Below are 26,660 nucleotides of genomic sequence, written 5' to 3' on the forward strand. Positions count from 1 at the left end.
TCCCATCCCGACTGGGATAGGTGGAAGACTTAATTAGAAGGATTTTGATTTCAATCCTAAACAAGAATCCTTAACAGAAAGCCAGAGATTTAGCAAAGCCAGCAACAGGGTTAAGACTTTGATTTAATCAGGAATATGGCACCAGTCAGGACGAGAGGAGATGCGAGGATGGACGATTTGTTCAAAATGGACTTAATAACTTCAGGACTTGAGCTGGTTGCCAAGGAAATGCAAAATATGTGAAACTATTGTTAATAGAAGTAATAAAGTAGTAAAAGATGCTCATTACAACGGTGATTTGTCTTCCTTGTTTTCCACAAAAATATGTTACATTCAATAATAATGATTGTTTTATGAAAGCCAGACTAACATCAAATTTGAAAAGTTGGAATCAGACATATTTGGACATTTTTGGTCAAAACATGACAATTGATATTTTTTGGATTAATGTAGCACATTTAAGGATGATGAATTCTTTACATTCATTTGATTGTTAATGCCAGTAGGTGGAGGATTTTATTACAGAGCGCACACATTAAGACTTTACTTTGTGTCAGATTAAACTGGGACTAATGTGTTTACTTGTAAAACTAAACACTTCCAGTTTGTCTAAACAGTTATTGGGAGAACCGCATTTATAGCACGTTCTATAAACATGAAGCCACCCAGTCTGCTGCCTCAGCAAGTTGAGGTTCCAAACTTCCACTTGAGGCTGATCTCTGAAAGAACCAGAATAAAAAAAATATATATGTGGTTTTACAATTTGAACATTTCAGCTTTTACAGTGATGTTCTGTGTTTTTCCTCTTCAGCAACCGCTGGTTCGTCTTCGTGGTGGGGCCATCGTAGGCGAGGGTCGAGTGGAGGTGTTGAAAAATGGAGAGTGGGGCACCATATGTGATGATAACTGGAACTTGCAGTCTGCCACTGTGGTGTGTCGAGAGCTGGGCTTCGGTACGGCCATAGAGTCTCTGTCCGGAGGTCGCCTGGGACAAGGTATACCGGTTTTACATTCTTACTGTTATTTGTGCTGAAAAAGTTCATGTAAAGACTCGTTTTCCAGCCTCTCCTTGCTGCACATTCAGATTTACGGGCAAAACATAAGGAAAGGAGAAACGGAAAAGGGCTTTTTGACTGAAACTACAGCATTAGAATATGCCTAATGTAAGCTAGACTGCTGCATAAAGGGAAAAGCATAAAAAAGTAGATTGTGAGCAGCAACAGCCTGGAATAAGTACACAGTCGCCCTAAACCGTCCCATGCCAATGAGCTCAGAATGACTGTCTTTATTGTTGGAACAACTGTGCACGTATATTTCCTTCATGGAACGGAATGGAAGGTTATGACTGTGTGGCAAACCCCACATATCCCAAACATTTCAGGCAGTAATTCTATCCTATCCTTTAAGCGATCCTCCTCCTATCACCCCTGCATGCTGCTGAGCAGAGTATCATGAACTCACAGACCTGATGGCGAAAGTGATTGAGCTCGCTGGAACAGGATTAGTTACATTGAGCAGGTCTGTGAGGACGAGAATCCGTCTCTGAGCTGCTATGAACTCGGATATCTTTCTGGAAGGATTTATTGAGATTCACGTGTATTCAACTTGGAATTAACTCGGCGAGGAAAATAAGTGATAAGGCGAGCCTATAGCTCAGCTGGACTCTGAACAGACCCTATGGAGAACAGTGTCTGTACCAGAACTTTAACTCATTTTCACTCTGGGCCACATCAGCGTCATGGTTTCCCTCAAAGGGCCGGTTGTAAACGTAAGACTGTGTAAATGTAACCACTCCTAACATATTGGTAAATAACTGTCTCTGCATTTGATTATTGTTTATTGAAGTGTAAAAATACTGTACATGCAGTTATATAAATGTAAAAATATATTTAAGCACATTTCTGTTATTGTAACTTAAATCCTTTTAATTTAGGGTTAAGAAACCCACATTACTCTATCAAAGATCAAACTATTAAAGAAAATAGCAAAGACAAATATCAAACACAAGTTATTACAATAACTTTGTTCAAAGCTTAAAATCCTTTCAAGGGTGCGTTTGCACAATCCCATGTGAAGTACTTCATGTGTTGTAAAGCCACGTTTAAAGTATCTTCAATGTACTCACAATACATTTCCATGTCAAGTGTACAGCAACCAGCCAAAGAGCTGCTTCTATGACTGCTATACTTTTTTTTTTTACTGTAAAAAAAAATTTTGCTGGCGGATTCGCGGGCCACATAAAATGACGTGGCGGGCCGGATTCGGAGTCAAATAAATCTTATAATGAAATAATGTTTTTGCAGCTTTAGCACTACATTGTAAGCTAACAGAGACGTATACTCTGACTACATATAAATCCCTCCCTTTTCCACCCTGCTTCAGTATGAAATCTGTGCTTGTAGATAAATTAAAAAAGAATAATATGATAAGAAACTAGGATAAGTCTGTTTTCTCACATTTTGGGTCTTGTACGTTTCAGCAGTGATTAAGTATACCACTCGTGTTCCCTCCCTCCTAGTGTTTCCTCCCTCCTAATGGAGGCCTTCACTCGAGCAGTCTCACTTTATGGTCTCTTTCCAGACGGCACCTGCAGGGTGCTAACATCGGCTGCATGGAGAGTTTTACAGCAGGTTTGGAAGTTGGGACCAGCCCCCCACCCACCCAATAACAATGTGCCACTGACACACTTCTAAATTACACACTCAGCAGATATCCACCCTGTGCTATACAGTGTTTTAAAGCCTTAGCTTTAGCTCCAGGATATACTATGAAAAAAAACATGTAGGTGTTTCCTTTTTCAAAAATGCAGGACACGCAGTACATTCCAGTAACATTAGACATGGAAAATGTTGAAACAGAGAGTTCCTTTTCCCAAAACCATTTTCCATCATGATTTCTCATCAGTGGCTCTCCTTCCATGGAGAAAAACAAAACTCAAATGGAAATAATAACATGAAATATCTTATTAGCACACAGTAGATATGAAGCATTTATCGGAGCTGTTTTGAATGTGTACTCATCTGCTGCTGTAGTACTTGTGGGGCTCTCTTAGTAACTGACTTCTTGTTCTAATGTACAGTATGTATCAGCTTCTCTCTTCATTTACATTCTACTGTTATTGCTATTTTACTTTACCCTTCCCTTAATTGCCAATATTGGCTATAAACTTCATAACTATTTTTGTCATCCTGATTAGTTTACCTTTTTAAAGGAATTTGGGGAAATACGCTTGATGAGAGCAACATCACTCTCATGTTTGTACACGGAATATTAGCAGGCTTATTTAAAAATGTTTGTTGTTCTCTCCCAGTTTCAGTGGGAAACGGTTTCAAAACGGTTCCTCCTGTCTGTGTGTTCCAGGTATGGGCCCGGTCCATATGAACGAGGTGGAGTGCTCTGGATTTGAGAAGTCCATCACAGAGTGTTTCTTCAACAAGGAGGCTCTCGGTTGCAGCCATGAGGAGGATGCAGCCATCAGATGTAATGTTCCTGCTATGGGCTTCCAACAGTCGGTGAGCCTCAAGAGATACTACAGCAACATAGAAACGCGATTGTTTAGTTTGAACCAATTATAAGTTAACGGGAGGCTGGATTAGTCTTTCCAAGTCTTTTATGAATATAGATGACTTGCAGATGTTAACATATGTGAGTTTATTTTGCACATCATATTTTTACATATCACAATCATCAATGGACTGTTGAGCTTCAACTGTTTCACAGTTTCTCACTGCATATCTGCATTTGTCATGCCGGTGTGCCGTCATGTTTTCCGGTTGTCTGTCCGTCCCATTGTCGTTAACTCGATACCTCAGGAATGCCTGAAGGGAACTTCATTACATCTGATGCAACCGTCCAATTGGACTCAAGGATGAACGGATTAGAATTCGGTTGTCAAAGGTCAAAACTCGAGAATTCATATGCTAATTATCACATGAATGTCTAAAAGGATAAAATGATGAAGCGATGACATTTTGGACTGACATGGACACTTGATTGGTTGGCGGAGGCTTACCTGGAGAGGCTGGAGAGGCGGTAATTCTAGTTTTAGGTAATTTTCTTCATCCGTAGTGCTCCAAGTCATAAGTAGTAGTAGTATTTGTTATACCGATTATGCATATATTACCTTTCCAAAACCGTAGAATCATTGGTTGCATTAAATGTTTCCTCGACAGTCAAACATCACTTATTCACACAACAGTGTGGGTTCAGCCTCTAAGTCGGCCCCTCGGTTGTGTTTTTTTGTGCCCATGTAGCTGCGTCTGAGCGGAGGCCGTAACCCCTATGAGGGCCGCGTGGAGGTGCTGGTGGAGAGGAACGGTTCTCTGGTGTGGGGGACGGTGTGCAGTGACAGCTGGGGAACCATGGAGGCCATGGTGGTCTGCAGGCAGCTGGGCCTGGGCTTCGCCAGCAGCGCTTTCCAGGTACGCAGCAGCCATGGGGTCAGAATCGGTCTGTTTGCGTTTGTTCTGAAAGAAACAGTATTTTTCCCCCCTTCAGTTTAAATGTCACAACCTTAAAGTAAATATCTGAAAAGAATAAAACTAACAAATGGTGTATATTGTGTTGGATGATCTTCCAGTCGATCAAACCAAGAGCACAAATCTGAACACAGGATCTTCCAGTTTAACCCTGATTATTATGTCAAATTAGTACTTTCTTTTGCTACATCTAGATCTCCAACGTCATGATCAATGTATTGCTGTGTACACACTTTCTCACAAATCACTGAAATAACTTTTAACAATAGTGAAAATAGAGACAGTTAATTGAGTTTAGTTAGTTATATTAAGTGTATGAGCAGCTGTTGATTTTGTTAAAACACGTCTTTTTTGAAAGCTAATCAATTATTGATTTACTTTCCAATGACTGTTGTGAACTTAAGCCAATGATTGCACATGATTTATATAGCTACATATCAGTTCAAGCCCTTTTGCAATTGAATTGTGTCCTGATTTGAAGCTCATTTCTGTTGAAAACGAAATGGAAATTACCTTAATGATGGTCATTTTTATGGTGGCTGACCTTTGTTCTGTTGTGAAAATGTTTCTGTGCTTTGTAAAAGTACACTAAAATCGTTTGTCAGTCTTACTTTGAAAGTGTTTGCAGAGTTTTAGGAGGGGAAATTGTAAAATAATGGTTTCTGTATGATTATAGGATGTCAGGTTTACCTTTGAGGCAGAAGTGAGAAGGACTGTCTCTTGTAATTGGGGTGCATTTACTTTGTTATGGTGGTTACGGCTCATTTCTTTCTCTGGCAGCACAAATGATTATATTCATCACGTTGTAAAAAAACAAACAACAAAAGAGTACCATTATATATATACTGTATATATCAATGCAGTGAGGATATAAAAGGATAGGGTGTGCCCTCTAGTGGTCAATGTAGAATATTGTCTTTTCTTCACAATGATTCATGGTATTACTGTGAACATGTCTATTGGTTTCCTCAAAACGAGGACCGAATAGTTCCCTGGCATCATTACACTGAATGTTCAGTGGGACTACAGTGAGCGTGTCTTGGTATCAGACAGCTCTGCGGTTAGTTTTGGCATCTATGGTATTTCAAAACTCATCTTCTTTGTAAAGTAGTGGTGGAAATACACTGGTACTGCTTGACAGTGTCAAGCCATATGTGTTTCAGTTGTTCTCATATTTCTGAAATGAAACATCCATCCATCCATCCATTTTCCTCCGCTTATCCGGGGTCGGGTCGCGGTGGCAGCAGGCTAAGCAGGCCGACCCAGACCTCCCTCTCACCGGCAACATGTTCCAGCTCATTCTGGGGGATCCCGAGGTGTTCCCAGGCCAGCTGGGAGATGTAATCCCTCCAGCGTGTTCTGGGTCTTCCCCGGGGTCTCTTCCCAGTTGGACGTGCCTGGAAAACCTCCAGTGGGAGGCGTCCAGGAGGCATCCTAATTAGATGCCCGAACCACCTCAGCTGACTCCTTTCGACGCGAAGGAGTAGCGGCTCCCTCCTGATGACCGAGCTCCTTACCCTATCTCTAAGGCTGAGCCCGGCCACCCTACGGAGGAAACTCATTTCGGCCGCTTGTAGCCGCGACCTTGGCCTTTCGGTCACGACCCAGAAATGAAACAGTTTCTTGAAATCCGTTATTATTAACATGTCCGCGACGTTTTCTTTCTTCCATTCGTTTTGTTTAAAGCAGAATATGGACCATCGTTTACTCTTCAGTAAGAGCCAAACTGGTGACATTGGAGATTTGTGATGTACTACTAAATTAACTGTGTACATTTACTCAAGTAGTTTACTGAACACTCATCCACGTATTGAACATAGAGAGACAACTGTCTGGCAGCCCTTGGACTCCAAGAATAAAGCAAAATGTTATTTCTTCTTAAAACATTATTAATTATGTCATTAATGTAATCAGGGAGAAACAAACAAACTGATTATTATTATTTTAGGAACGTAACAGTTAATATTGTAAATTTAAATACATATCTATGTCTTCTTCAAAAGTAAATAGTAACCTTGGTCTCAGTTTGGCCCCCTGTCAAAATAATGGTTGAATAAATGTTATTTAAAGTCTGTGTCTGGCTCCTTTAAAATGGCGGAGCCCTTAACCCCCCCAATGATGTGTTGCTATAGATTAAACTCAAAAGTTTAATCTATAAACTTCCAAAAGTGACCCTCAAAGGTTTAGTGTGATGAGGACATTTACCTTTGTTACTGAGGGTCCACGGACACAGGAAGTCGTATGTTGTACAGGTTTTAAAGCCCTCTGAGGCAAATTTGTGATTTGTGATATGAATTATGCCGATAATACCTCTATTCTTTTGCTGGAGTCAAATTTTAAACGCAGGACTTTTCACTTATAATGGTGTAATTTTAGATGAAAGAATTACTACTTATATTGAAATATTTCTGCCAACACTGCTGGAGAAATAGCGAATAAATACGCATGGTGCTTAAAGAAGGTTTCACTGCAGGCTTTTGCAAACTGAGTTAAAACCTCCATTAGTGTTGACTTCTAACAAACGAAAAAGGTTTTGCTGAGCTGGGATCAGTGATGGATGGAAAGTTGCATTACAATTTAGCTGAAGGGCTTTCATTTGAACCAGTTCTACAAGTACATGATCAATCAAAGTGTATTGTACCAGAAGTGGATGACATATAGATGCCCCCCCTGTCAACTGTGAACCATGTGTCCTGTTCTCTCAACAGGAGACTTGGTATTGGCCGGGAGAGGTGAGTGCCGACTCTGTGGTAATGAGTGGCGTTCGCTGCTCTGGTACGGAGATGTCTCTGTCCCACTGCCTGCACCATGGGGCTCACCTCAGCTGCGCTAAAGGAGGCGGACGCAACGGCGCCGGAGTTTCCTGCTCTGAGAGTAAGAATCCCAAATGAATACAATGGTTGGTGGTGAATGCTTTTGAGAGGTAACTGTGAGAAAATGTGGCCAGGAATCAGTCATATTTGTCTCCTGCCCCTCGAGGGGCAACTGTGGCTCAGTGGAGTGTATGAATAGATGCGAATGGTTAGTTAGAATCCTGATGGGCAGGTGGCACCTTGCATGGTAGACCCTGTCATCAGTGTATGAATGGGTGAATGATGACAAGTAGTGTTGAAGCTCTTTGAGTGGTCGGAAGAATAGAAAAGCGCTATACAAGTACAAGTCCATTTACTATTCATGATCCTGCAGTTTGTAGGGTCATGAATGAAAGAGTACAGAAAAGAAAGAAATAATAAAAGACATTTCCACGTTGAAGTATATTTCAACTAGAGCCTTTGCCATTCAATTTGTCAGCTCACACTAAACAGCTTTGACTCTTTTGCTCTTCACATTGAGTTTTAATTCAGAAAATAAAATGATTTCTGCCTCTGGAGAAGCTCTACCTGGGAGAAATGTTTGCATAACTGAAACTCAAATATCCCTCAGGAATCTCCAGAGGGCTCTTCAGTTTGACACAGAAACAACTCATTTACATTACGTGCTGGAGCTTTTCCGTTTCTTTTTGCCTTTTTCTCAATGTGTCTATTTATGTTTTGTCTCCGTCTGCTTCTCTGTGGTTTCTCTTTCATCCGCCCGTCCACAGCGGCTCCTGACCTGGTGTTGAACCCTCAGGTGGTGGAGCAGACCACCTACATGGAGGACAGGCCCATGTTCATGCTGCAGTGTGCGTATGAGGAGAACTGTCTCTCCTCCACCTCCAGCCAGGCGCCGGCCAACACCTACCGCCGCCTGCTTCGCTTCTCCTCCCAGATCCACAACAACGGCCACTCTGACTTCCGGCCCAAAGCTGGCAGACATTCCTGGGTGTGGCACGACTGTCACAGGTCAGTTTCAAAGGACTATCTTTTATGTCCTTGGATTTCTTCCCTGAATTCATCAGAAGATGATTCCACAGTAGCACGCTTTTACTAATTTACTGGACACCAGAGACAAACCACTTGTTCGCTAATGCAAGGTGTTGAAATTGTCTGTTTCATTCTGTTAAACCTCCGAATAGTCTTCACTTTGCTTCAGGAATAGTTCACCATTTTGGGAAATATGGTAATGGAAATAGGTGTCTTTGTTTTCTGCCCGAGAATGGGATGATGAATCTATACAGAGCTGGATCCGGTAGGCGATTAGCATAGCTTAGCATAAAGGTCCTGGCTGTCTCCAAAGTTACAAAATACGGCGTATAACACGTTATACCTTGTTAGTTTAATCAGTACATGAACAGAAATGCATAAATGACAGCTTTAGAGGGAGTTACATCCTGGAACGTTTTCTTGACAAACAACAGCTGGGCCCAGTGACCCAGAAGTGCCGGGTGTTGTTCAACAGGAATATTTGCAGCATGTAACTAAAGCACCAATGTTATTTTTAAATGTTCTGTTAGTTTACGGATCAAACAAACAAGAAACTAAATGTTAATCGTTGAACTATAGAGGTGTCGGTAGAAGTATTTCTTAACTTTAACCTTTTAAGTAGCCAGGCTAGCAATTTCCCCTAGCTTGCAGTCTTTATGCTAAGCTAGGCTAATCACCTCCTGGCTCCATCTCTGTACTTAACACACAGCCTTAAGATGGATAGTGATATTTTTATCCAACTCGCAGAAAGAAAGCAAATAGGTGTATTTCCCAGATTCTTTTCTTCAATAAGCTGCAGTCCAGCTCAAAGAAATTCTGTTTCAGAATCTTTTTCTCCCCTCACAAGAAGAAAATCTGGTGATTTGGTGGAATATTAACTAAATGTTTATATCATACTTGGAGTGACTTGATAAAATCCTATAGTGCACTAGTGGAATCCTTACTTCCTTACAGAACAATGATCCCACTGAAATGCATGTGACATTTATCATACAATATAATTAGTGGAAGCAACTGTAACCAGTCTCTATTCCAGGAGCATATAAATTGCATCTTAATTATAAAACACAAGCATAAAGTTATTTGTAAACCACATAGCAGAGGAGGACATTTGAATGATTCAGAAATGACGTCTCAAATTAGACTTCATTCAGAGAGAGAGAAATGACTCGGCCCCGATCTAGTTTCTCGAGCAGTTTTTTTCCCTTCCATACGTTCTGCTGCCCTGTAATTGGACGAGTGCTGTAAGCTATAGCTTCTGTACAAAAAGTCCCACATTTTGTGGTGACTGTTGGCTGGAGGAACTGTTGGCAGCTTCACACAGCTACCAGCTTTCCACATGTCAAACCTTTGGCACCTTTGTGTGGTAGAACTTGACGTAGCGTATCAGACCATTTAAAAGAAATGGATTGCAGATGGCAAGTTGTAATTTTCTTTTTTTGGCTCCGTGCTGGCGACAGATTTCAGGTTGTCAGACCGTCGGGTACATTCTCGTGAACACGATATCTCAGGAACGCTTTTTTTTTGGTACAAACGTCCACCTGGTCTGAAGGATGGACTGATTAGAATTTGGTGGTCAAAGGTCAAGGTCGCTGTGACCTCACATAACACATTGGTCACAACTCACTTGATATGCTAATTGTGACAATTTCACACAAATGTCTAATAGAATAAAATTATGAAGTGATAACATTTTGGATCGACATGGATGTAAACTGCAACTTGACTGTTTGGTGAAGGCATACAACCATAAGGCGGTAATGATAGTTTGACCTCTGTTGACAACAAGAAGTACCATTCTTGTACTTGTAGCATTTTGAGCCTTACTGGGTCTGTAAAACTATATTTCTGTCTGTGTGTGTAGGCATTATCACAGCATGGAGGTGTTTACACTCTATGACCTGTTCACCCTCAATGGAACCAAAGTGGCAGAAGGACACAAAGCAAGTTTTTGCCTGGAGGACTCAGAGTGTGATGAAGGTGAGGACCAAAAGAGACATCCCTATTTTGATATTTTTATTTCAAGATGTGAATATGCTTTAATTTTTCAGAAATGTGGCTGACAAATCCCCTTTTCACGGTCAATAATGGGCTTTTAATTAAAGTAAATGGTACATTTATGGTACATTCATTCAGCTCTGATGGAAGGTGCCACCTTCCATCAACACTAGTTAACCATTCACACACTGATGGCACAGCCTGTCTTGCCCAAGGACACGTCGACACACACTGGAGAAGCCAGGTATCGAACCGCCGATCTTCTGATTGGAGGACAACTTGGTCTAACATTGATCCACAGCCGCCAAAGCTGCACCTATGTATTTATGCATGCGAGGACGACAGTCGTGGCTCGACCATCATGTTTTTCGGATCGTCCGTCCGATTATCGTGAACGCGATATCTCAGGAACACCTGGAGGGAACTTTCTTCAAATTCGGCACAAACGTCCACTTCGACTCAAGGATAAACTGATCAGATTTGAGTGGTCAAAGGTCAAGGTCGCTATGATCTAACATCTGACCCATTCTTGTGATGTAAAGTGACGGGAAGTTCTTCAAATTTGGCACCAATTGGCAATAATTCTGTTAATTTTAAGAATCAATTAAATGACTAAGTGTAATGTGAAAGGGATCACTTGTAGAAAACGATCACCCTGGTCTGTAGTTGCCCTCATATCTAGAGAGCTTTTTAGCATCTCGCGTTCATGGTTTTGGTTTTTACAGCGAGCAGCTTTACTGTTTTGGTTCACTCTTTGGTCCACTGCTCTCCTCAACCTCGTTTTTCAGCAAAACAGTTCAGATAAACCCAGCACCAAACAGCAGACAGACAGCTCCTAAATGCACTGCTTTGTTTACCTACGTCTAGCGGGTCAGCATAGGGGAGCATTTAACAGCTAAAAAGATGAATATTTCTCTCAGAAGCTGGTGGAGACCAAATCAGAGCTAAAAGGAGAGACTATTGAACTTAAACTCATCAGTTGGTCAGAAACACGATTACAGATAAATGCTAATGTTGGAGTTGTGTCTGCAGGGTGTCTAAATGGGCAACTGTACGCTAACCCTTTCATTATAACAACTTCATAATATGATAAGTCAATACTGTGTTTACTGCTTGTTTTACTGCCCACAAGTGGCCAGAAAAAATAAATCCATGCTGCTTTGGCATTTTTAAATGATTCTCAGAGGGTTTATTTGCCAATATTTTCTTCATTTTGTAATGTCTTGTTACAGGTATTGAAAAGAGGTATGAGTGTGCTAACTTTGGAGAGCAGGGTATCACTGTGGGCTGCTGGGATACCTACAGGCACGACATCGACTGCCAGTGGATCGACATAACTGAACTCAAACCTGGAGATTACATTTTCCAGGTAATGTTTCCCATGTACCATTGATCTTTTTATCCAAATCCAGAGTTAAATTATTTACAGCACTGGCCTCTCACAGGAATCCCATACATGTTCTTCCTCTCACAGATAGTAATTAATCCAAACTATGAGGTACCAGAGTCAGACTACACCAACAACATCATGAAATGCAGATGTCGATATGATGGCCATCGTGTGTGGATGTACAGCTGCCATAATGGTAAGACCTCTCAGTTATTTTGATAAATATCCGTAACATCTACTATGGATAGTAGATGTATTTCATGGATCTATGAAATGTTGATGATCAAAGAATTTAAAGGTGCAATGTATAAGATCTGGCCAGAATTAAAATTTAAAACATTCAAAACATTATCAACAGGACGTGAAGAGGTTACAGTGTGTCAAAGACATCTATGTTTTGTGTTGCAGAGATATTAATGAACTGACCATGATAACCAGCTAGCCCAGGCCCGTCCCGTCTTGTTACACCACTTGTGCCCCAAGAGGTGATGAGTCACTGTCCTCAGTCCAACCTGAGAGGACTTAGAAATAGAGATGCTCCGAGAGCTGGTCAATCACGTGGAAAGTACAGCGTGTGTGTACGTTTCAATAGTTTGGTTATTGGATTAAATCGAAAGTGGCAGAAACAACAAAATGTCTCGTATTTTGTGTGTTCGTCCTCCCCTAAATTTAGATTATATGGAGTCAGTAGTAGAGGTGAAATGCTGCCCCCTATTTGTTTTGAGCATGTGGCCAGATATTGCACAGTGCACCTGTTATGCATATTCTACTGTTAAATCATGAATGTAACATACATGTCAGTGATAAGCACATGTAGTAGCTACATTGATTTTGATGTTACTAAATGCAATTTTGGTGCATTACAGTCATGTGGAATTAATTTACATTCATAAAATGTATAACATTTGAGTTTTAAAAACACAAAATACATGCCATGGCTTTGGCTATGATTCCTTTCAGTAGGAATAAATATTATTCTGTCCAATTTAATCACTTCATCACACGTCATGTGTTACTGATCACTATTGATTTTACTAAGTTATTTAAAATTATATAATTTGACAAAAGACATTTTACTCAAGGTCCACACACTTGCTTTTTCTGAAGCTTCTCAAACCCATATCATGGTCTTCATCAGCAGATGGGAGTTTGCTCAGTTATCATGGAGTCAGTTCAGCTGTCATCACATGACCTGTATGAAAGTTTGGTCATGTGAGAGAAACGAGGTGGTGGAAAGGAGATAGTAAACCCTGAATTAGTGTGAGTGAAGACTGTGAAATGCAGCTGAAAGCTCTGGATAAAGTAGACCTTGAGTGTCACCATTAAACTTACGCTCTAGTATTATATATATATATATATATATATATATATATATATATATATATATGCGAGATAGTATAAAATTCACTTGATTTTCTGATTTATATCACATACACTCATTAAGCTAATTGAAGACTAGTCCAAGCAATTAGCAGTGCAGACATCCTCCACATGTATCACTGGAGGTGATTAAAACTGTTCGTATCCGATGTGAAACAAGGACTAAGAGTGGAGGTGGTAACTCTCTCTGTCTCTGCTAGGTGGCTCATTAAGCACTGAAACAGAACAGACGTTGCCAGGCCTCCTCAACAACCAGGTGACCCACAGGTAAAGACAAAGCAGTGCAGACGGACCATCTGCAGCCCAGCAACCACTACACATCTCCATCCGTAGTGGATTCCCCCAGCAGGCCCTGCCCCGGATAAACTATCTTTTTTATGTTCTCCGACATCCATGAGGCAGCTGCTTTCTTCGACCCTCCAGTCTCCTTTACCTCCCAAACGAAAGAATATTTTACCCCCCCCCCCCCCCCCCCTTCCTCAAACAGAGGCAGCTACAGCCTTACGGACACTTCCAACCTTTGCAGGTTGGAAGTGCAAAGTTGCAGGTATTTCACTCAAAGTGCAGCATTGGGGAATGTCATGAAGAATGTGTCGTCTTTGAAGTGCAGCACTTTACCAGAACCCTGCTGCAACACTTTTTGTTCAAAGCTCACCCTGGAGAGGTGGGATGTCAGCGCCAGGTGAGTGAGGATTGAGGATTGTGAGGAATCATCGGTAACAACAGCTGTGGTCTGTCTTTGGAAAAAAATGCAGTATTCTTCCACTTTTCAAGAGTTTCATAAAGTGCCTTTTACACACTCCACATACACTGATTCATGTTCCACGGGCGGACTGACTATTTATTCTGTATGTCAGTTATTTATGCTGAAGTGTCGCATCTTCATTGAGGAGTTTATGCAAATCAAGCTGTGGCACAAGCAAGCGACTCCTCAAAAAGCAAACAGCCCACTCATCGCAAATTACAAGGGCTAATTGCCCAATTCAGTCGTAAAAATGAATCCTCCAAGGCTGAAATATCAAATGCTGAAGAGCCCCAAAGCCCTCTTTAAATAACTGGAGCATATATTCTCTGAAATTGCTCTGAAAACGTCTTGGACAAGACTGTGGTCTGAATTAGTCACAGTTTAAATTAGGTCACATTTCAAAGCACAATTGCACTACAATCCCTTGTGGGCATCAATGTCGCAATGTGTCTTGAAATCAAATATAAAAATGTTTTAGAATTTATTTTCTCTCTAAATATATATATATATACACTAGAGAGCAGTTTCATGCCCCCAGGAGAAGTGGCGGGCTTTGAAGCAACTTTACCTATTGGCCAACCATTGGAATTACAACCTCAGGGGCCGTCATGTGACGCCATTGGACCCAAAAAGACATTTTCCCATAGACTTACATTGAAAAAGAGACGCCTGTAAATCAGTGGAGGTAAATCCACTTCCCAGTATGAACACTTGAATAGCCCTTATTTAAAACAGTAGGTCCTAAAAGGTGTCCAGACTTATTCTACTTCCTCAGTTCATGTGAATGAGCCCGAGAGCGAGGCTGGACTGATGGCTGGGAGGCGGGGTTAAAGGAAACGCCAGTGCGCTTGCTCTTTGGACCTATTGATGTGGAATATCGCTTCAAGATCCGGGATGCAATTTATCTGAATTGTGTACTCTGAGGTCACACTTATTTTTTGCTTGATGCCCCACTGAGCAACTTGCCCCGCCTCCACTGCTGTACCACTTCTCTGTAAACATCCATGGGCAGTTTGCAGGGTAGATAGCTAATTAGCTGGTCAGCTGTCGCACATTGTACCACTGCTAACAAACTGCTGTCTGACGATCTTGTCCATACTCTTGTCAGCTCAGCTGTCAATCAAACACCCGCTCACAGGCATTTCTGATGTTACTCCAAAGAGCTTTTTTCTTCCTCTTATTTGAATTATAAAAATATTATCGATACATTGAAAAAGTGAATGGTTCTTTAAGATATTTCAGCTGATGTGTAACTAAAGTATGTTTTAAGTCTTCCACACCCAGTGGCAAGAAGACAAGAGCTCAGATATCTTTTCAGAGGAAGCTCATGGAATAGCATTTCTCCCCATTCAGACAGAGTTGCAGATATTAGCTACTTACTGTTGTTTTTTGTCTTTTTTTAGTTTTATTCCTTGTTTTAAAGAATAACATTGCGTACAATAATGTGTGTGTGAATCCTATTTTATTGTGCCTTTCATAATGGTGCTATCAAACTGGTCCTCTGTTTTCTGAGGGTGCAGTAGGCTACATGTTGAACAGCCACATTGTGTAAACTGACAGCATACTTGAACAGAGCGCAAGAAACAATTTGCTCTGTGTGTTAAACTATAATAAAGGAGTTATGGAGCAACCAAATTGTTGCTATCAGTTTTGTTTGTATTCCTTTTTTTCTTCATTGTCATTATTTTTTTGTGCATGAATTCATTTTTCAGCATCACTCTGTCCCATATAGTTTTTTATTATAAGAACTATTAATCACAGCTACTGTTTGCTACAAATGGTTGTATTTATGCGTGTGCACATCTCTGAATAGTTTATTTTACAAACCTATTGTGCTTAGTTGTGTAATTTTTAATTATAAAATGTAAACTGCAGTAACAGTCCCTAAATACCCTGAAAAGACAACAACCCATGTCCATTTACAGCACCTTTCATCAGAAGCATAAAATGGGGCAGCACTGACCACTTGTGGCTCAAATCAAACATCACATTTGTTTTTCTCTGAAGAAGTACGTTAAAGAGAACTGTTAGTTGTGACCCATTCTTAGTCTAGAGTTATAGGGGATTCCCCTGTTGACCTGAATGAACCACAACCTCAATATATACAGTACGTGCCGACAATGTTTTTGTTCTCTAGGTGTACAGTCTCCCACCCTAGAGTCCACTACCAGATGCACCAGAAGACCTGGTTACCTTAAATACTCTGCATTTGTCATTGAGACTTTAACATGTTAGGACAAAGGCATGTAACTAGGTGGAGTAGCTCAAACAACCCAAAGCTCATTGCAGATTCACATCTGTACTATGGTGCACAAAAACCTGTTTTAACTTTAAGAAGGTGTCGCCCTGCTACAGTGGCAGAAAACTTCCCAGAGCAACTCTAAACTAAACTTACCTTTAGTGAGGTGTGGTTGAACCCGTTTCTCAGTATGGACTTCTTTTAAAGAGGTGGTTGGTTTATGCAATAATAAATTAATGGGGGGGGGGGGGAATGTCTCCGCTTTGTGCAGGTCTTTAAGTAGTGCTGTTGGTTGGCATGAGAAAACCCTTTCATTTATCCAGTTGGATCCAGGATCTTGTCTTAACTGTAATGGGAATTTTTTTCTGGTAGTTTTGTAATTCTAAACATTTTGGCAAAAAGGAGCAACTGTTTGTATTGGGAAGCTGTAAGAATACAGCTGCAGGGTCCTGAAGCTGCTAGGTTGAAGGTTTTAGACTGAAATGTAATCAAACCAAGTTATTGGTTGTGACTTATGCATATGGGAAAAGTTGTAAAGCCTTTTGTGGCTGCAGAGGAAGCTGTGCCAAAATCTGAAATCATTTACAAGACCGCCGACTCAGTGCTGTCTGAGGTAGAGTTGCATTAAATTATCTAGACTCCAGGTTTTGATGAATCTGTGGAATAAAAATAAAAAAAATAGATGTGTGCAGTAACAGGTCTACCTCACTAGCCAGCTTTAATCTTTCACCCAAATCTAATAATCCTTACAACCCTATCAGTTTGTCAATTTACATATTGGTGTTTGACAACTTCCTGTGTCTAAATGTATGTCTGTAGAAGTTGGACAAGTATTTAACAGACAAATGATTTAAGAAAACAGCTTTATTAAATTAAAAAAAAATTTCCATTTAAAAATTACACTTCCTTCAAATTAGGGCAGGATTTACTTTGCTCGGATCCTTGTGCGCCTGTGAAGAGAGGGCAAGACATTAAACATTTTTAACATAGTGACACCATCCATCCATCCATTTTCCACCGCTTATCCAGGGTCGGGTCGCGGTGGCAGCAGGTCAAGCAGGCCGACCCAGACCTCCCTCTCACCGGCAACATGTTCCAGCTCATTCTGGGGGATCCCGAGGCGTTCCCAGGCCAGCTGGGAGATGTAATCTCTCCAGCGTGTTCTGGGTCTTCCCCGGGGTCTCTTCCCAGTTGGACGTGCCTGGAAAACCTCCAGTGGGAGGCGTCCAGGAGGCATCCTAATTAGATGCCCGAACCACCTCAGCTGACTCCTTTCGACGCGAAGGAGTAGCGGCTCTACTCCAAGCTCCCTCCTGATGACCGAGCTCCTTACCCTATCTCTAAGGCTGAGCCCGGCCACCCTACGGAGGAAACTCATTTCGGCCGCTTGTAGCCGCGACCTTGTCCTTTCGGTCACGACCCAGAGTTCGTGACCATAGGTGAGGGTAGGAACGTAGACCAAGTGGTAAATTGAGAGCTTTGCCTTCCGGCTCAGCTCCCTCTTCACCAAGACGGTCCGGTGCAGCGCCTGCTTTACTGCTGCAGCTGCACCGATCCGTCTGTCGATCTCCCGCTCCATCTTACCCTCACTCGTGAACAAGAGCCCGAGATACTTGAACTCCTTCGCTTGAGGTAGGCACTCCGTCCCCACCTGGAGGGAGCAATCCACCGGTTTCCGGCAGAGAACCATGGCCTCAGATTTGGAGGTGCTAACTCTCATCCCCGCCGCTTCACACTCGGCTGCAAACCGCCCCAGTGAATGCTGGAGGTCACGATCCGAGGAGGCTAACAGGACCACATCATCTGCAAATAGCAGAGAAGCGATCCCGAGACCCCCGAGACTGACGTTCTCCGCCCCCAGGCTGCGCCTAGATATCCTGTCCATGAAAATCACGAACAGGACCGGTGACAAAGGGCAGCCCTGGCGGAGGCCAACACCCACCGGGAACGTGTCTGACTTATTGCCGAGAATGCGGACACAGCTCCTACTGCAGTCGTACAGAGACCGGATCGCCCGTTGTAACGGGTCCGGCACCCCATACTCCCGCAGCACCCCCCACAAGACCCCCCGAGGGACCCGGTCGAAAGCCTTCTCCAAGTCCACAAAGCACATGTAGACTGGTTGGGCAAACCCCCAGAACCCCTCCAGTAGTCTTGCGAGGGTAAAGAGCTGGTCCACTGTTCCACGGCCGGGACGGAATCCGCATTGCTCCTCTTGAATCCGAGGTTCGACAAGCGGTCGGAGCCTCCTTTCCAGCACCCTGGCATAAGCCTTCCCCGGGAGGCTGAGTAGTGTGATACCCCGGTAATTCGAGCACACTCTCCGGTCCCCCTTTTTGAAGATGGGAACCACCACCCCGGTCTGCCATTCCATGGGCACTGATCCCGACCATGCGACATTGAAGAGGCGTGTCAGCCAGGACAGCCCAACTATGTCCAGCGCCTTCAGCATCTCAGGGCGGATCTCATCCACCCCCGGCGCCTTGCCACCAAGGAGCTTTTTAACTACCTCAGCGACCTCTGCCAGGGATATGGGTGAGCCTCCCCCTAGGTCCTCAGGCGCTGCCTCCTCTGCAGAGGACATGTTGGTCGGGTTTAGAAGTTCCTCAAAGTGCTCTTTCCACCGCCCAACGATGTCCTCCGTCCGGGTTAGCAGTTCCCCCCCCCTGCTGAGAACAGCCTGGGGTAAGCCCTGCTTTCCCTTCCTGAGCCGTCGGATGGTTTGCCAGAACTTCCTTGAGGCCAACCGAAAGTCCTTCTCCATGGCCTCCCTGAACTCCTCCCATGCCCGAGTTTTAGCATTCGCGACCACCGCAGCTGCAGCCCTTCTGGCCTGCCGGTACCTGTCAGCTGCTTCAGGAGACCCCTGGGCCAACCAGGCCTTGAAGGTCTCCTTCTTCAGCTTGACGGCTTCCCTCACCTCCGGTGTCCACCACCGGGTTCTCGGGTTGCCGCCACGACAGGCACCGATGACCTTCCGGCCACAGCTCCTAGCGGCCGCGTCCACAATAGAGGCTTTGAACATGGTCCACTCGGATTCCGTGTCCCCAACCTCCCTCGGGATGTGTGAGAAGTTCTTCCGGAGGTGGGAGTTAAAGACCTCCCGGACAGGGTCCTCCGCCAGACGTTCCCAGTTCACCCTCACTACACGTTTTGGCTTGCCGGGCCTTTCCAACCGGTTCCCCTGCCATCTGATCCAACTCACCACCAGGTGGTGATCAGTTGACAGCTCTGCTCCTCTCTTCACCCGAGTGTCCAAGACATACGGCCGCAAATCAAATGATACGATTACAAAGTCGATCATTGATCTCCGGCCTAAGGTGTTCTGGTACCAGGTACCATAGCTCAGTAATAGAGGTTTTAAACAATAAAAAGTTCTCACTTTCTCTTCAACACACTGGCAAGTTTGTGAAAACTAGGAACTTCGATGTAGCGAGTAGAGGGGTGGTCAGCATGCATGCGCGAGACAGCTGGACTAGCAAGTGTGGTTTGAAGCGCTGCAGTGGGCTTGATGGTGAAACTCTGCATATCTACAGCACAGAAAGATGAGAAATGAGCCAAATCCAAAATGAGTGATAACTATCATTTCCCAGACAAGTGAACAAGCTACTGTACCCGATATGGGCCGTGCAGTGCGGATGATGCTGCCGATACCAGCTGTGTCAGACTCAAACCTAAACGTTGTGAAGAGGCGATGAAGACAAGCCAGGGGATATGTGCACTGTACCATCACCCTGTAAGAGAGAGAACAATTAAATACCCCTCTTCTTGTGCTGTACAGCATTTCTTTACAATTTAACACTGTATTACGACACATACCTCTCAACAGCGTCGGAGTGTACCTCACTGCTCCCGTTATAGAAAATCTCATTTTGATAAATCACATTTCCCATGCTGAGCTAAAAAGAAAAGGATGCAAATAGTGACACATCATGACATTTAGATTTGTCATCCGTTTGGTCCAATAGCAACGTTTGTTTTAAATCTATAGCAGCAGTACCTCGATGGTGGTTCCACAGGTGTTGATTGGAAAAGAGAACAGAGACCTTGTGCCGTTCTTCTCTCTGGCTCCACAGAATTTGTCGACCAGGTTGAATCTTGCAGGAAGTCCTCCGCTTGGGATGGCCAGAGACATGTCGGACACCACAGTCAACCTCCCTAGAGTCGAACACACTAGAGAAGGTGTTCGAGAATTTTATCAGCTATACAGAGACCCCCACCTGCTCTCAAAGTAAGTAACAGGATGTCCTTACAAATGAGTTCATTAGTAGAGAACGGACAACTCTTGATAGTTGAGCTCTTGACCTCTGATGTCTCATGATCCCGCATGAGGATCTTGAAGGTGCCATAGAAGCCCTTCAAAGTAACTCCCTTTAAAAAAAACCAAAAAAAAACAAACGCATGCGGCTTAGTCATTCATCGCCATGTTCAAGTCAACTAAAGGACACAAGAAGATGCGTTTAATGAGTCAACTCACGTTGTACTTGTAGCCGTGAGAGAAGAGCGGCACCATTAGCCGTAGACTAATGGTGTCAGCTCTGGTGTCAGCAGGTCTGGTGTCAGCAGGTCTGGTGTCAGCAGGTCCAATACAGACCCAATGGTAATCCAGACAACACATTTTCCTAACCGCACCTGTAATGTGAAACTAAATGGAAAAAAGCACAGTCACCTTTTCTTTTTTTTTTTAATCAGGTAATGCTTTGTGTGCATTTGCTGGGGTGATTCACCTCATGGTCATGTGGAATACAGTGAATTGGTGTATTAATACATTTGATAAATGAATCATATCAAGGATGATTTATGAAACTGTCACATTTTCTTCGTGGCAAAAGCACGGATTGGGGACAGAAATATAAATGGCACTTTTTTTAATTCTCCGGTTTGGTTCTATTTACACAATAACCACAGAGGGAGGGAGAAACTCATCTGAAACTTCACTGTCAGCTGATCAGAATTTGGGGTTTTAAGGGTTTGTAAGTCAAATAAAACGCATAGGCAGTAAAAGACACACACACACACACACAAATACATAAGAAGAAAAACCTTATGAAAGTGGTGCAAAGATCATGAGGAACATAATCACCATTAAGATGCTGCCCGTAACACTTTGGTGATAAATGTCGCATTCTCTGTAACACGAAGTGTGAAAGTTCATTCTTCCCCTTGAATAGTCGTTTAAAAAACCAATATAAACTCTTAACAGAGCACTTCCTAGCTTTCTCTGTGGTTCACTAATATTCACTAGAGTTGAAAGTCAACACATTTGTGCAGTTAAATTATTTGACAGACATTATGCTGTGTAAACCATATCATTTTGAAATAAACGTTTTTTTTTCCTGACAAATTATTAATGGAGAAATGTATGATATACAGGTGCTGGTCATATACGGTAATTAGAATATCATGAAAAAGTTGATTTATTTCACTAATTCCATTCAAAAAGTGAAAGTTGTCTATTATATTCATTCATTACACACAGACTGATATATTTCAAATGTTTATTTCTTTTAATTTTGATGATTATAACTGACAACTAAGGAAAATCCCAAATTCAGTATCTCAGAAAATTAGAATATTGTGAAAAGGTTCAACATTGAAGACACCTGGTGCCACACTCTAATCAGCTAATTAACTCAAAACACCTGCAAAGGCCTTTAAATGGTCTCTCAGTCTAGCTCTGTAGGATACACAATCATGGGGAAGACTGCTGACTTGACAGTTGTCCAAAAGACGACCATTGACACCTTGCACAAGGAGGGCAAGACACAAAAGGTCATTGCAAAAGAGGCTGGCTGTTCACAGAGCTCTGTGTCCAAGCACATTAATAGAGAGGCGAAGGGAAGGAAAAGATGTGGTAGAAAAAAGTGTCCAAGCAATAGGGATAACCGCACCCTGGAGAGGATTGTGAAACAAAACCGATTCAGAAAGAGTGGACTGCAGCTGGAGTCAGTGCTTCAAGAACCAATACGCACAGACGTATGCAAGACATGGGTTTCAGCTGTCGCATTCCTTGTGTCAAGCCACTCTTGAACAACAGACAGCGTCAGAAGCGTCTCACCTGGGCTAAAGACAAAAAGGACTGGACTGCTGCTGAGTGGTCCAAAGTTATGTTCTCTGATGAATGTAAATTTTGCATTTCCTTTGGAAATCAGGGTCCCAGAGTCTGGAGGAAGAGAGGAGAGACACACAATCCACGTTGCTTGAGGTCCAGTGTAAAGTTTCCACAGTCAGTGATGGTTTGGGGTGCCATGTCATCTGCTGGTGTTGGTCCACTGTGTTTTCTGAGGTCCAAGGTCAATGCAGCCGTATACCAGGAAGTTTTAGAGCACTTCATGCTTCCTGCTGCTGACCAACTTTATGGAGATGCAGATTTCATTTTCCAACAGGACTTGGCACCTGCACACAGTGCCAAAGCAACCAGTACCGGTTTAAGGACCATGGTGTCCCTGTTCTTAATTGGCCAGCAAACTCGCCTGACCTTAACCCCATAGAGAATCTATGGGGTATTGTGAAGAGGATGATGCGAAATGCCAGACCCAACAATGCAGAAGAGCTGAAGGCCACTATCAGAGCAACCTGGGCTCTCATAACACCTGAGCAGTGCCACAGACTGATCGACTCCATGCCACGCCGTATTGCTGCAGTAATTCAGGCAAAAGGAGCCCCAACTAAGTATTGAGTGCTGTACATGCTCATATTTTTCATGTTCATACTTTTCAGTTGGCCAAGATTTCTAAAAATCCTTTCTTTGTATTGGTCTTAAGTAATATTCTAATTTTCTGAGATACTCAATTTGGGATTTTCCTTAGTTGTCAGTTATAATCATCAAAATTAAAAGAAATAAACATTTGAAATATATCAGTCTGTGTGTAATGAATGAATATAATATACAAGTTTCACTTTTTGAATGGAATTAGTGAAATAAATCAACTTTTTGATGATATTCTAATTATATGACCAGCACCTGTATATGCACAGAGCCTCACCAGGAGGCATCATATTGTGTATATTTTGTGTAAAGGAGGTCATGGGCTCCATGTGTCTAATATATACAGATAAGCAATTAGTCAAATAACAGCAAACTTTTTGCTACACATACACCTGGGGCCTTGCGGCCCGGGAGGGTGTGGGGTCCTGGGGCAGTTGCACATTCCTTGTGGGTAATTCAGCCGTGTATGAAGTAAATATGCCTCAAGTGTACTGTGATCTCTATAGGAGAGGAGCAGTTTGAGGCAAAGCAACTCATCACAGAAAGAAAGACAGATTGAAGGGATGGATGGATAGATATATGGATAAGATAGTGTGGCATCACAAGGGGCCAGGTATTGGAGGGGTGCTACATTCCCTTTGTAGATCAGCAGCCACACCATAAAAATGGCCGCCGATCTACATACTACAGCTCCCAGAATGCCTCAACACCCACCCAGGTGTGGGTGTTTAAGCCACCTAATTGAGGCAGGACTAAAGAGCTGCAGAGGAGAGAAGGAGAGAGCACACGGCTGGAAGGAGCTCCGAGAACAAACTCGGACTGGAGAACTGGATAAAGTCCAGTACAGAAGCAGACTGAGAAGGATGGAAAGAAAGAAGACCCGCTAGCCTGTGAAACCGAGGACATTCTAAATTGAGTTTCTTTCTAATACTGTTCAGTTTAACGAACCATTATCCCCACTTGAACGCTTTTGTTTGTTTTGGACTTTTGATTTAGATAAAGAGTTACCTGATTTGCCTAGTAACAGAAGAATAAAACTTCACCTTTTTCTAGGAACCTTTGATTTTTGTCTGTTTTTGTTAATTACCTTGCACCACCCCACCCTAGCCTGCCCTAGTGACTTCTCATGACATCACAGTAGACAGAGGGATAGAAAGGATGGATGGACTCTCCGAAAACTGGTTTCAGCTCTCCCATTTAGTTTACTCTTGTTCAGTAATTTTACACAGTTGAACACAGTTGACAGTTTTTCCCTTATTCAATTCAATTTATTTTTGTACAGCCCAAAATTACAAATTTGCCTCAGAGGTCTTTACAATCAGTACACATGCGACATCCTCTGTCCCGGAACCCTCACATCGGAACAGGAAAAACCCTTTAACGGGGAGAAAAGAGGGAGAGCAACAGAGGAGGGATCCCTCTCCCAGGATGGACAGAAGTGCAATAGATGTCATGTGTACAGAATGAACAGCATAACAGAGTTACAACACACATGACAGAACCACGGCAGGAGGCAAGAACATAGTCCAGGTATAACCAGGATCCACGGAAACCTGCGAGGCGAGAAAGTACAGAGACTCCGGGGAAGAAGCAAAGTTAGTAATGTGTGTTAAAGGTATCGTGTCAGACAGAGAGTCAGTAAGACTCATAGACAGACAGCGTCAGAGAGACAGTCACACAAAGTCAGGCAGACCGTAAGTCATTAAGACAGACAGAAAGTCAGACGGACAGAGAGTGGGTGTAAGAATGATGCGTTAATGCTGGTGGTCAGGGAGTAAGTAAAGAGAGATTGTAATCATTGGGCCGTTTATCAAACAGTTACAAACGTCCTCTTTATCCGATCCTACCCCCACCAGAGGCTCATAGAAGGTTATCCAGGGACTTAATAGGGAGTCATATGCAACCCTTTATCAACTATCAATCTCTCCTTCATGGTATGAATAAAGAGTCAGGCAGAAAGTCAGGCAGATAGAAAAGAGAGAGAATGAAAGAGAGATAGACGGATAGATAGTCAAATATATTATTACATAAAAATGTCATTAAAATACATTTAATATATTTGTGCAACATTTCAACTGTTTTTATCCTTCCCGATTGCATTCAATCAATCTTCCAAATCTTGTGTGCCGAGTAGTCTTTAACAATAACATACTGTGGCGCTAGCACAGAATGTCATGACGTCTCATATCAGAGTAATGATAAAATCCCTTCTCTTCTACCTCTAACTAACTAAATCAGTATATTTGTTGCACAGTTGGTAGATGACGCGATTCTAAACACTGTATTGGTTGCAGGAGTCTCTCTGCACAATCAACTCATCACAGAATTCACTTCCTCCTCCAAACACTAGATGGTGGGCACGACTTACTCAGTAGTGTCAAAACTTCCATGGCTTTATATTCAGACAAGTACAGACCCAACTTGTGACACACACTCTTAACGCACTGAGAATGTGCACTCAGCTGGGGTGCAATGTGCCCTGGAGTCTTCACCGGTCCGCTGGCAGTTTCTGGAGGATCTGCATAACGTCCAGGTTAAATGCTGGCCGGTTGACACGGCAACCCGTCAACTTTGACGATCAAAAGATGAAGGTGAACTTGGCTGTCCCAGACATTTAAGTTCCTGTGTTCCCATTGAGCAACGATCAAAGTTAGTGGCGAGAAAAGCAACAAAGAAATGCATTAAGGTTAGAATTCCAATGTTAACCTAAAGAAAAAGTGTCAATTCCTGCACACAAATTATTAGCTCTGCAATTGAATTATTGAAGTAATGATGTTTTGGACACAAAGGCCTTTTTGAAGACAGACCCACCACAAATGACTCAGTGATGTACAGTCCTAATCTAAGAATTATCCACCATAGGCTGCCATTAGAAATGGCCCATCATCAGCCATGTCCTGAGGGACACAAGACACAAGACCTGCTGTCTCTGAAAACCACAGCAGGTCAACTGCTTCATTTATCCCCATTAATGAATAAGCTATCAAATGCATTCAAATCATAATTAGAGAATTAGTGATCTCAACAAGGTTAATTAAGCAGCTGCTCCTAGAGAATAAATGTAATTCCTTGATTCAGGTGTATACTGTATGTATTTCAGCATTGCCCGTAAATCGCAGTATAATAGGGTTTCTGTTAGTTTTTCTACACCAACCTGCTCTGATAGTCTGTGTACTGACTGCAGTCGGCTTCATTGTGAACATCGACAAAAAAATCTTAACAGGTTCCTTCCAAGATCACAAATGTCTTGTCATACAAGATGCTATGCTACACTCTCGACATTTTAGCTTGCAGACCACAGAAGCTACTATATCCAAAATACGCGCATATTAATTTTATTTTAAGTGTCAAATACATTTTGATGTTTCCCCCCCCCCCCCTCTACAGCAGTACATTACTTTTCTTACCTGCCGGTACTCCTGTCTGCTTCTCCAAACTGGAGTCGTGAAGATCTGGATCGTCTGGATCTCCTCCATGTGTTGAAGATGAGCAGTTGTGTCTCTATCCCTTTGTCTCAGTGGAAAAAAGTGGTTCTCTCCCGTAATGGTGCATCTCTATCCAAAGGTTGTTTGGTTATGGCTAAAGACACAGAGATTGTGATGAATGCTGATGGAACCAGAACACAGAACATTCTGAATAGAATCTCTGGGTCACCTCATGGAACCTTCCTAACTCACTGACATCACTGATCCTCCTGTCAATGTACACAACAACAATAGAGGCTTATTAAATCTTCAACATGAACGACAGTACTCTTTGAAACATTAATAACCAGAGTGCAGAACAACAACAGCAGTGTTCTGCAGAATACAAGGCTGATGCTTCACTCAACTCAACTTTTTCAGAAATCTATTTGTTAATATAGTAAATCATTTCTGA

General features: G+C 42.6%; 1 protein-coding gene across 2 annotated transcripts in view; it reads left to right on the top strand.

Moving 5' to 3' along the window:
* loxl2b (lysyl oxidase-like 2b) overlaps positions 1 to 13,540 on the top strand; it is a 33,755-nt gene extending 20,215 nt beyond the window's left edge. The window contains exons 6-14 of one of the 2 annotated variants that reach the window (XM_031875832.1): positions 812 to 995; positions 3,361 to 3,512; positions 4,254 to 4,421; positions 7,187 to 7,352; positions 8,059 to 8,299; positions 10,185 to 10,300; positions 11,551 to 11,687; positions 11,793 to 11,904; positions 13,289 to 13,540. In XM_031875832.1, coding sequence (XP_031731692.1) covers positions 812 to 995; positions 3,361 to 3,512; positions 4,254 to 4,421; positions 7,187 to 7,352; positions 8,059 to 8,299; positions 10,185 to 10,300; positions 11,551 to 11,687; positions 11,793 to 11,904; positions 13,289 to 13,359 — 1,347 coding nt within the window. In that variant the 3' untranslated portion in view covers positions 13,360 to 13,540. Of the gene's footprint in view, positions 1 to 811; positions 996 to 3,360; positions 3,513 to 4,253; positions 4,422 to 7,186; positions 7,353 to 8,058; positions 8,300 to 10,184; positions 10,301 to 11,550; positions 11,688 to 11,792; positions 11,905 to 12,116; positions 12,441 to 13,288 lie in introns of those variants that run through there. The other variant, XM_031875833.1, reaches the window with a different exon arrangement.
* The last annotated feature ends 13,120 nt before the right edge of the window (positions 13,541 to 26,660 follow it).

Source organism: Anarrhichthys ocellatus, unplaced genomic scaffold, assembly GCF_004355925.1.
Source record: "Anarrhichthys ocellatus isolate YVR2014 unplaced genomic scaffold, GSC_Weel_1.0 scaffold97, whole genome shotgun sequence".
In the NCBI taxonomy this organism is placed as follows: Eukaryota; Metazoa; Chordata; class Actinopteri; order Perciformes; family Anarhichadidae; genus Anarrhichthys; species Anarrhichthys ocellatus.